The sequence below is a fragment of the Hyla sarda genome, chromosome 1, assembly GCF_029499605.1.
Source record: "Hyla sarda isolate aHylSar1 chromosome 1, aHylSar1.hap1, whole genome shotgun sequence".
NCBI classification, from domain to species: Eukaryota; Metazoa; Chordata; class Amphibia; order Anura; family Hylidae; genus Hyla; species Hyla sarda.
The window spans coordinates 83,715,325-83,727,788 of NC_079189.1; the positions used below are offsets into that span (position 1 = coordinate 83,715,325).

The 12,464-nt window shown below is 41.2% G+C and overlaps 1 protein-coding gene across 1 annotated transcript in view; it reads left to right on the forward strand.

Moving 5' to 3' along the window:
* Positions 1–7,503: 7,503 nt before the first annotated feature.
* The window catches only part of KLB (klotho beta), a 30,156-nt gene continuing 25,195 nt past the window's right edge, over positions 7,504–12,464 (forward strand). The window contains exon 1 of the mRNA XM_056556901.1: positions 7,504–8,734. Coding sequence (XP_056412876.1) covers positions 8,000–8,734 — 735 coding nt within the window. The 5' untranslated portion in view covers positions 7,504–7,999. The remainder of the gene's footprint in view (positions 8,735–12,464) is intronic.

Below are 12,464 nucleotides of genomic sequence, written 5' to 3' on the forward strand. Positions count from 1 at the left end.
TTGTCCTATGGTCACTGTTCACTTGTGCTTGAAAAAGGCCGCATGTGCGGTTGAAACGTAGCAATTGGAATGAAATAAACCACTTGTCACTACTCTGTGTGCTGCAGAAAATTTGTTCTTCTAGACAGATAGATAGATAGATAGATAGAAAGATAGATAGATAGATTGATAGATAGATAAAGATGGATGATCTTCAGCAGCAAAGAAAGTTTCTTTGCTGCTGAAGAAAGGACTGAGACAGTCCTGAAACGCGTCCAGCGTCCCCTCAATACCTATTGAGACCACCAGTATATTTGCCCTGCTTAAGTCAATAGCAGTCCGATACCGGACAATAAACTGTCAATCACCCGACACCCGGTGAAGGAGAAATCCGCGCCTCGCTGCCACGAGAACGCCACCGGCACATGTACGTGCGCATCCGCAGAACCGCTGCGACAACACCACCTGCAACCCACCATCTACCAACATCACCACTGTGGGAGACGGCCGAGTCTCCGGTGATGCTGCCGCTTACCAAGACAGCTACTCAGTGCTAATACACTACAGGATTACACAGCGCATCAGGAGGAGATCGCAGCATCCCCGTGAAGTTCAGCGCATCAGTGTCCGGGAGCGGTGAGATACAAAGTATCATACAAATATGCATGCATATTAACAGTGACTGCACACTAGCTGTTCATGTTGAATATTGTCTACAAATAGCAAGTATATCGTCTACTTAAACGTTGAAGTGCTTAAATAGCCGGACTCATCAGAACGGTTGCTACGGGTTACTAACCTTATGGTTGCCATTGGTTACCACAATACCAGAATCGGTCTATATGAGCAGGACTTTATGAGAGGAGATTATTTACCATAGAGGATGGTCTAAGACTCTCCCATTCAGATCCCTCTCTATATATATGTTTATGGTGGTCTCTATATTCTTATTTTATATCTTTTATAATTTTTTACAAGTATATTTTTATATTTTATATACTGTACTATACATATGCTATAGTTCTTAATAGTTGGTGCTGCGTCTACACAAGGGCCCTGTGAGACGCAGTTGCTGCTATTTACATTTTATCTAATATTCAATTGTCACATTATATACAATCAATAAATTGAAATATTACTTTAAACACAACCTGTCCAGTTGTCTCAAACCCTGAGCCCTAATATATATATTTCTACAGATTTGTAAATTACTTCTATTAAAAAATCTTAATCCTTCCAATAGTTATTAGCTTCTGAAGTTGAGTTGTTGTTTTCTGTCTAACTGCTTTCTGATGACTCACGTCCCGGGAGCTGTGCAGTTCCTATGGGGATATTCTTCCATCATGCACAGCTCCCGTGACATCATCATTGAGCAGTTAGACAGAAAACTTCAGAAGCTAATAACTATTGGTAGGATTAAGATTTTTTAATAGAAGTAATTTACAAATCTGTTTAACTTTCCAGAGCCAGTTGATATAAAAAAAAAGTTTTTGCCTGGATAACCCCTTTAATTCACATCCCCTCTGCCCATTGACTTTAATGTTTTTTCCGCTATCCTGTTCACACTGCGGAAATTCTCCGGCGCTGAATTCCGTTCCGCTTGAAGAAAGAACATGTTCATTCTTCAAGCGGAATCCGCTAGCAGAAATCAATAGAAGTCAATGGTAACAAAAAATTCCGCCCGTCATTGTTTTCGTGCGGAATTTGCGTGGAATTCACGTGGAATTTGCGCAGAAATTGCTGAAAAACCCTTCACTTCTTTCTCCCCCATTTCCGCACACAATTCTGCGCACAATTCCGGGCAAATTTTGCCCGAAAATTTTATTATTTTTTCCGCCCATAAATTTTACGGTGTTAATTCCTCTTGAATTACTCCGTTTGAACGCACCCTAACAAGGACTCTGAAAAATAAAAGAAGCAATCTGATTGGTTGCTATGGGTAACTGGGTAACTTTGCCCCTCCACAGGTTTTGATAAATATTCCCCTATTTGTTTATATGTTTTTTGGATAAGACATGTAGCAAAATGTGGTGTCAACTGAGTCAAACTACCACTACAAATAATGATAATAATGGGGGTTAGTTATCAAAGGATTTATGTGTTTTTTATTTCACGTAACTTTGGCGCAGTGTCTTTTTGCGCCAAAGTTTGGCGCATCTTCTCCACTGTCATTTTTACAACTTTCTCAAAATCACACGATCCTGTGTGTGATTTCAACTTTAGTCAGTAATTCATCATTTAGTCAGTAATTCATCCCCGCCAAGAAATTTTGCACATGGAAAACACACTTACCAATGTCAGAAAATGTAAAGGCGTCAAAATACATAAACATTTTTTTTTTTTGTTAAAGCAGTGACGCCTCCAGGGCTGCTCAATACTATCCTGCGACATAGTTGTCTCTGAGGGACCTTCACCCTCCGTTGAGCCAGCATTGGACATGGCCACACAGGTTCAGGAAAGGTAAGCACTAAAGCAGTGGTCTCCAACCTGCAGACCTCCAGATGTTGCAAAACTACAACTCCCAGCATGCCCGGACAGCCAACGGCTGTCCGGGCATGCTGGGAATTGTAGTTTTGCAACATCTGGAGGTCCGCAGGTTGAAGACTAGAGATGAGCGAACTTACAGTAAATTCGATTCGTCACAAACTTCTCGGCTCGGCAGTTGATGACTTTTCCTGCGTAAATTAGTTCAGCCTTCAGGTGCTCCGGTGGACTGGAAAAGGTGGATACAGTCCTAGGAAAGAGTCTCCTAGGACTGTATCCACTTTTTCCAGCCCATCGGAGCACCTGAAAGCTGAACTAATTTATGCAGGAAAAGTCATCAACTGCCGAGCCGAGAAGTTCGTGACGAATCGAATTTACTGTAAGTTCGTTCATCTCTAGTGGTAAGTTCTGTGTAAAATGCGCTGTGAACAGCTAATTTCAACATTTGAGCCAAAATTACTAACAACTTGCACCAAATGATAAATTTGGTGCATGTCCACGAAATCCAAAGTGAAAAAAAAAGGGTAAAAAGAAACTGTCAACAGGCAAAATTGATAAATACCCCCCCAATATTCATACTATAAACATATATTAAAATGAATACTACTATTATATTGCTATGACGCTGCTGTTGTTACTAATCATTTGTTATGCACCAACATACTCCAAGGTGCTGTACAGAAGGGGATCCCACATGTATTGGGGGATATTCTAACATTATCTTCTGTCATATCCCTTGTGATAACATCATGCAGCGTTTTGCATTTATTCTATCGCAGGTATGACGTCTACATGGGATTTCAGGTGATAACTATGTAAAACAAACACTAGGCAAACAACATGGAGACTTGTCTTTGCAAGTGTTACCAGGACAGATGCCTACAGTGATTACAGTTTGGAGAGTCCATGACTTTGCATTGTAAATAGATACATTTCTCAATGCTATGTAAACCAACACTAAATACACAAAGAGGGTAAACACTGAGGGCACTGAGATAGTTTTGGACCAAAACAAAATATTCCACAGTATAATGTAGAGGATGGAACAGTATAAGGCTATGTTCACACATCATTTCTCCATCAGTCTTTTGTACCAAAACTATTGATGTGTGAACATAGCCTTATACTGTTCCATCCTCTACATTATACAGCATCGTATGTTGATGCTGCCTTCAACATGCGATGGCCTCTGAGAGGCCATCGTATGTTGAAATGATTGTATGTTGGGGGCCATCGTAGGTCGGGGGGACCTACGATGGCCCCCAACATACAATCATTTCAACATACGATGGCCTCTCAGAGGCCATCGCATGTTGAAGGCAGCATCAACATACGATGCTTTTGTATGTCGGGGCCATCGCATAAAGGGCTATCCGGCAGCGCAGACTGCTTCAGCTGCCACCGGATAGCCGTTTACGGTGCCCCGTGTGGTCCACTGACGATCACTTACCTGTCCTCGGGGCTCCGGAGCGTCCTCTTAGGGATCCCTGCATCGTCGGCGCTCTCCATCGTCGTCATCACGTCGCTGCGCACGCCGTCCGTCATCCAATAGGAGCGGCGTGTGTAGTGCCGTGATGACGGCGACAGAGAGCGAAGATGCCAGGGAAGCAGAGGCCTTGCAGGAGCATCGGGGACACCGCGGGGACAGCGATGGAAGGCGACATCCAGGGCAGCAGTGACGGTCCGGAGTGGCGGGGACACGTGAGTACAACCTCCAATACCAGTGGTCTTCAACCTGCGGACCTCCAGATGTTGCAAAACTACAACTCCCATGCTGGGTGTTGTAGTTTTGAAACATCTGGAGGTCTGCAGGTTGTAGACCACTGTCCTATACTTTACATTGCACGGATCCCTCAACATACGATGGCTTCAACAAACGATGGTCCATTTGGAACGGATTACCATCGTATGTTGAGGGACCACTGTACTGTGGAATATTTTGTACAAGTTGTATTATACTTTGGTCTATATTTTAATGACAATGGGGGAGATTTATCAAAACCTGTGCAAAGGAAAAGTTGCCCAGTTGCCCATGGCAACCAATCAGATCGCTTCTTTCATTTTTAACAAGGCCTGTGCAAAATTAAAGAAGCGATCTGATTGGTTGCTATGGGCAACTGGGCAACTTTTCCTCTGCACAGGTTTTCATAAATCTCCCCCAATATTCTTTACTGTAAGAGCAGTGAGACTATGGAACTCTCTGTCCCAGCATGTTGTGATGTCTGACTCAATAAACAAGTTCAAGGGGGGCCAGGATGTTTTTGTGGAAATATATAATATTACAGGTTATGGATGTTAGATTTATGTGGATAGAATATTGATCCAGGGATTTATTCTGACTGCCATATTGGGGTCAGGAAGGAATTTTTTCTCTGTTAGGGTGTGTTCACGCTGAGACAATCAAGAGGAATTCACACCGAAAAATTTACGGGCAGAAAAAAGAATTTCATTTTTGCGTGAAATTCGCAAATTTTGTGCAAAATTTGCATGGAATTTGCACGGAATTGCATGCGGAAATGGGGAGAAAGAAGTGAAGGGTTTTTCAGGGAATTGCGCGTGAATTTTGCGCAAATTCCGCGCAAAAACTATGTTTGGCGGAATTTTTCTTTACCATTGACTTCTATTGATTTCTGCTAGCGGATTCATCTTGAAGAATGAACATGCTCTTTCTTCAAGCGGAACGGAATTCAGCGTGGGAATTCCGCTAGCAGAATTTCCGCAGTGTGAACAGAACAGCGGAAAAGACATTAACGTCAATGGGCAGAGGGGATGTGAATTAATTTGGAGCAGAGAATTCTAGAGGAATTACTTGAGTAAATTCCTCTTGAATTACTCCGTGTGAATGCACCATTATGGGACAATTGGCATCAGCCTCATGGAGGGCTTTTGCCTTCCTCTGGATCAACACATTAGGGTTTTAGATTGAACTCGATGGACTCTTGCCTTTTTTTCAACCTTACAAACTATGTTACTATATATTACAGAACTAAAAGAATGTTTTCTGGAAAGCAGTGTGACGACGAGTTTGGACACCATTTCAGGGGCTGGGTTCACATATTTTGGTCACTCTTTGGTCAAAATTTTTATCTAAAATACGGAAATAGGTGAAAATCTCTTCATTATAGTACAGTGTTTTCCAAATTGTGTGTCTCCAACTGTTGCAAAACTACAACTCCCTTCATGAATAGACAGCCATTGGCTCTCCGGGCATTCTGGGAGTTGTAGTTTTGCAACACTGTTTAGAAAACACAGTTATAGTATTTCAGTGTTGGTTTCACAAGAGACCAGAATACTATAAATAAACCCAGCCTTTGGCCAGGTTCACAGGTTTTATTAAAAAATAAAATAGAAATAGCCGCAAATATTTGTGGCGATTTTTCAACAACTACAGTTGAAAATTGGCATGTAAAATAAAATATGGCGGTGAGTGTTCTGATGTGTGGACCCATCCTTATGCTCAATACGTATGTAAAATAAAATATGTTATGAATGTTCAGATGTATGAACCCGGCCTTAGGCTCCCTATAGACAATCATATTAGATTCACATTATTGTGTCAGTAATATGGACACAAGTCCCAGCCTGCCAACCCAGACCGCTGTTAGTACAGATCATCAGATCTATGGTCAGGTCATAGCGTACGTATGTAATCCTCTACAAATATATGCATAACTTGGCTATTTAGGAGTCTGGGAAAGCTGTGTGACAGCAACAAAAAAATATGACATTAATGGCGACTATTGTAATTGTCACTCTTAGAAAAGATTTATATATATATATATATATATATATATATATATATATATATATATATATATATATATATATATATATATATATATATACCGTATATACTCGAGTATAAGCCGTCCCGAATATAAGCCGAGGCCCCTAATTTCACCCCAAAAACCCAGGAAAAGTTATTGACTCGACTGTAAGCCTAGGGTGGGAAATACATCATCCCCCCATGTCATCATCCCCCCCTGTCATCATCCAGACCCCCATCATTAACACCCCCATCATTATCACCACGTCATCATCCCCCTCGTCATCATCCCCCTCGTCATCATCACCGCCTGTCAATCCCTTCTCAGTGGTCTTCAACCTGCGGACCTCCAGATGTTGCAAAACTACAACTCCCAGCATGGGAGTTGTAGTTTTGAAACATCTGGAGGTCCGCAGGTTGAAGACCACTGCGGCCTTCGTCATCATCCAGGCCCCCCTTTTGTTTTCTACTCACCTCCCCTCGGTGGGAAGGAAGGGTGAGCTGGTCTGGGTCGTCCATATTCGACCTCCTATGCTGCAGGGACCGTCCGGGGGGGGGGGGGGGAGGGTTAGTCGTTCTGGGCTGTCCATCTTCACTGGGAGGCCTCCTTCTCTGCTCCGGGTCGGCCCCGGACTAGTGACGTTGCCTTGATGACGACGCGCAGGGACGTTCCTGCGCATGAACGTCCCTGCGCGGTGGTGTCTATGCAGCATCACTAGTTCGGGGCCGGTCCGGAGAAGAGAAAAGCCCCCCCCCCAGGTGGAGATGGACAGCCCAGATTGACTAACCCTCCCCACTGGACGGTCCCTGCAGCATAGGTGGTCGAATATGGACGGCCCGGACCAGCTCACCCTTCCTTCCCACCGAGGGAGGTGAGTAGAAAACAAAAGGAGGGTCTGGATGATGACGAAGGCCGCAGTGGTCTTCAACCTGCGGACCTCCAGATGTTTCAAAACTACAACTCCCAGCATGCTCGGACAGCCGATGGCTGTCCGGGCATGCTGGGAATTGTAGTTTTGAAACATCTGGAGATTCGCAGATTGAAGACCACTGAGAAGGGATTGACAGGCGGAGATGGACGGCCGGAACCATCCCCTCACAGCTAAAGCCAGAAGCGTTTTTTTGTTCACTCGAGTATAAGCCGAGGGGGGCGTTTTCAGCACGAAATATTGTGCTGAAAAACTCGGCTTATACTCGAGTATATACGGTAAGGAAGAAAGTAACAGAATTTGTAACATTTTGGGATGAAGAAGATAAATTAGCCAAACCGGTAGATTTTGGATTATTTGTCAGAATGCTATCAGCATAAGGCAGCGGTTGTTCGATGATTGTACATTTTTATATACTGTCAGAATTGTATGCACAGCATTATTCTGCCATTCGTAGCTCATAGCTGTTATGCAGCTGGAGGGTTAACTGGTAAACCTTACAATACAGGGACATATAGTTTAGACATAGCTCAGTTAATAATAGGTAACCCCAGGAATATGAAAGCAAATGAAGTGCTCAATAGCTGGTGCAAGGACACACCACCCCCTCCCTCCCTCAACGACCCCTCCTGAGCTCACAGTTCAAGCTAATCATTGACAGGACTATTACAATCCAGTTCTATAGAGCAGCTGAGATAAGACAGTCCTGCGCTAGGAGCAGAAGACAGCAGTAGGTGCAGTGGGATCTCATCCATTCTCCCTGCACAAACTGAATGGAAGTCTCTCCATCCTTACATGTGAAAGGAGCCCCCCAGTAGCCGGGAGAATAGGAGGGGGCACAATGGCTACATTTTGGTTAAAGGGCTACTACTGGATCCTGTTGGTTTTGACAAGAGAAGTCATTGGAAGTCCTGGAGAAGGCATACAAGTCTGGGAAAGACTAAGTCAAGTGAACTATCTAAATGAAAGTCAGCTCTTTACCCATGGGACATTTCCTCCTGGCTTTCTTTGGGGTGTGGGCAGTTCATCCTTACAGATGGAAGATGATCACTGCAACAGGGGACCTTCTGTATGGGACCAATTTATGAAGACCCACCAGTCTTGGAAAGGCATCCCTACCATGGACCAGTCTGCAGACATCTCAGACACTTTCTCAAGCAAGGAGATGCCAGCTCTAGAATTTTTAGGAGTGGACTTTTACCATCTCTCAATTTCTTGGCCAAGACTGTTCACACATGGAAATAGTATCCCCAGTGAGCAAGGTGTGCGTTACTACAACAGCATCATCAATATGCTGATCAGAAAGGGCATTCAGCCAGTGATCACCCTTTACCACTGGGATCTACCTGTGCCCATCCAGGAAAATTATGGAGGCTGGGCCAATCAGAGTGTCATCCATCTCTTTAATAACTATGCCAGGTTCTGTTTCCTAAACTTTGGGGATCGTGTCAAGTATTGGATCACCATGCACAACCCTTATCTGATCGCCTGGCATGGGTATGGCACAGGGATGAATGCCCCTTGGATAAAAGGAGATGAAGCAGCTGTGTCTGCAGTGGCACATAACCTCATCAAGGTAAATCGCCCTTCTGTGCAAATGCTTCTGTGTATGATACTGATCTCTATTGAGCTAGTGAATCAACCAGTAATCCATTGTATAATTCATTGAGTAAATCAGGGTCACAGTATACATAAGAGTGTTGTTGTTTTTAGTCTGGAATGTTGTTTCAGATTTGCATTATTCCACTTTATTTACTATGGAGACTCCTAGGTTGGGAAAGTTCTGACCAGCTTTTTTCTTGGTAAAAATTTACAGCCATATATTTACAGGATTTTTTGTAAATTTAATGTTAAATAGGTTGGGTTGTGAAAACACGCCCCTTTTTGTCAGACACACCCCTTTCCCGGCAGACCGTCCCCCTTTTCGAGTTTGGGTGTCTATTTTGGAGCATTGTGCCACGAATTCTGGTCCTGGCACAATTTGCGGTGCACTGTGCCACATTGTGGTGTGCAACCCGATGTAAGCAGGTGGGGTTCACAATAGCAAATCAGGAAATTGTAATATTACTGAATTGTTCTGTGTCCATAATGGTTAGATTTTCCAATCTGGTCATTATACAGTTAATGTTATACAATGATGACCAATATATAGCTCTTCAGCTGCTGCCAAACTACAACTCTTCAGCTGGAGAGTCATAAGTTAGAGCGCAATGTTCTAGTGCATTAATACTAACAAATTGTGGATTTTCAGTTGACAAAGTCAGAAAATAGCTTAGTTAATATAATTAGGTAATATAATAATTTTATCAATTGTTTGACTATAAAAAGAACCATTTATCGGCTTTCCCAAAAGAAAAGAAAAATTCTGTGGCTTATTCTGTGGCTAGATGTTAGCTGAAATGTAAGTAAACAGGGCTTTTTGTGGGAGTTTTGATGACTTTTGTAGAGTTTTTTTTATTCTACAAGTTATGTGATTCAAAGATTAATCATTGGATCACATGATTTGTAATGGAAAAAACATCCTGGAAAAATGCCACCAAAAATGCATCTACTAAAAAAAACATAAAAAATGGAACTAAAATGGTTAAAGATGCATCCTATCAAGGCTCCATAAGTATACACATTCAAAAGTTTCACAATAAATAGGACTGTCTCCCAGAGTTAAACTGACATATAGATTTAACTGTATTATATATAAATAGGGGGGAGATCTGCTTGTCTAACGTTATGAAGTTACAAAGTTATGAAATTTTTAATTCTTAAGGACTCAGCCCATTTGGGCCTTAAAGGGGTACTCCAGTGGAAAACTTTTTTTATTTTTATTTTTTTAATCAACTGGTGCCAGAAAGTTAAACAGATTTGTAAATCACTTCTATTAAAAAAATCTTAATCCTTCCAGTACTTTTTAGGGGCTGTATACTAAAGAGAAATCCAAAAAAGAAATGCATTTCCTCTGATGTCATGACCACAGTGCTCTCTGCTGACCTCTGCTGTCCATTTTACAAACTGTCCAGAGCAGCATATGTTTGCTATGGGGATTTTCTCCTGCTCTGGACAGTTCCTAAAATGGACAGCAGAGGTCAGCAGAGAGCACTGTGGTCATGACATCAGAGGAAATGCATTTCTTTTTTGGATTTCTCTTTAGTATACAGCCCCTAAAAAGTACTGGAAGGATTAAGATTTTTTTTAATAGAAGTGATTTACAAATCTGTTTAACTTTCTGGCACCAGTTGATTTAAAAAAAAAAAAAAGTTTTCCACAGGAGTACCCCTTTAATTTTATTTTTACGTTTTCATTTTTTCCTCCCCGCCTTCAAAAAATCATAACTATTTTATATTTTCATCCACAGACTAGTATGAGGGCTTGTTTTTTGTGCGACCAGTTGTCCATTGTAATGCCATCACTCACTTTACCATAAAATGTATGGTGCAACCCAAAAAATACTATTTGTGTGGGGAAATTAAAAAGAAAACCGCAATTTAGCAAATTTTGGAAGGTTTCGTTTTCACGCCGTACAATTTACAGTAAAAATGACATGTGTTCTTTGGGTCAGTACGATTGATCCATTATAACATACTTTTCTATTACAGTTGCGCTTAAAAAAATTCGCCAACTTTTTAATCAAATTAGTACATTTAAAATTCCCCTATTTTAAAGACCTATAACTGTTTCATTTTTCCGTATAAGCGGCGGTATGAGGGCTAATTTTTTGCGCCGTGATCTGTACTTTTTATTGATACCAGATTTGCTTATATCAAATTTTAAATACATTTTTTATAAATTTTTGGGGGAATAAAACGTTATAAAAAAGCAGCAATTGTGGGATTTTTTTTTACATTAACGCCGCTCACTGTACGGTATCATTAACATTTTATTTTAATAGTTCAGATATTTACGCACACAGTGATACCAAATATGTATATAAAATTTTTATTTTTTACACTTTTTGGGGGTGAAATAGGGAAAATGGGACAATTTACGTTTTTATTAGGGAGGGGTTTTTCTAATTTTTTAAGCTTTTTTTACTTTTTATACTTTTATTTTTACACTTTAATAGTCCCCATAGATGACTATTTATAGCAATCATTCGATTGCTAATACAGTTCAGTGCTATGCATAGGACACTGATCAGTGTTATCGGTCATCTTCTGCTCTGGTCTGCTCGATCTCAGATCAGAGCAGAAGACCCGTGGAAGGCAGCAGAGGCAGGTGAGGGGACCTCCATCTGCTGTTCTGGATGATCGAATCGCAGTGGCAGCGCTGCGGGCGATCCGATCATCCATTTTAGTGACTGCAGTGCTGCAGATGGCGTGATCTGTATTGATCACGGCATCTGAGGGGTTAATGGCAATCGCGGATGTCCGCCATTTCATCCACAGGTGGCACTAAGTGGCATTAGTCATAGCTATACGTCATAGGTATATGTTGGGGAGTTCCCTGACGTATACTCCTGTGGGACACTGCAAACACACTAGGTGAAAAAAGTCCTGTAAAAGAGCAAAATAACATTGCTTGTGTAAGCTTTTTACCTACTGTAAATTGTTTCATGTTTAATTGTCTTTAGATCATCTGTAAAGTGATTTTAAATGACAGTTTCATTGGACAAATGATCTTGCACATGGATAGTATCAGTCTCACATAAAACAATCTGTCAAAAATGATTTTCAAAAACTGGCCAAAGATCAACGACAAAACTGTTCCCCTAATATTAATGGGTACCTTTCATCAAAAAAACTTTTGATATATTATAGATTAATGTATGCAGAATAACTTTGCAATAGCATGTTATTAAAAAATATGCTTCGTTCTATTTAATTTTCCACTTTGGAAAATGACCACTAGGGGTCTCCCTATCAGTCCTTTTTCATAGATTTCAGACTCATGCATGAGTCCTAAATCTCAAACTGCAGCTGGAACACAGACAAACTCAGCACAGCTCACTGCCAGGGGGCAGTACTGTGCTTGCCTGTGTCCCAGCAGCAGTCTGAGATTTAGGACTCCAGCATGAGTCTGAAATCTATATAAAAAAAAAAAAGGACTGGTAGGGAGACCCCTAGTGGTCATTTTTTCAAAGTGGAAAATTAAATAGAAAGAAGCATATTTTTTAATAACATGCTATTGGAAAGTTATTCTGCATACATTAATCTATAATATATCAAAAGTTTTTTTTTGATGAAAGGTACCCTTTAAGATAACGGATAACTGATTTGTTTATGATATTGAGTATGAAGGGTTCATATCAATAAAAATGCTTCAGCACTATCATTCATTCTTCAAAATCCTTCATAGGATTTCGCTATATTTCA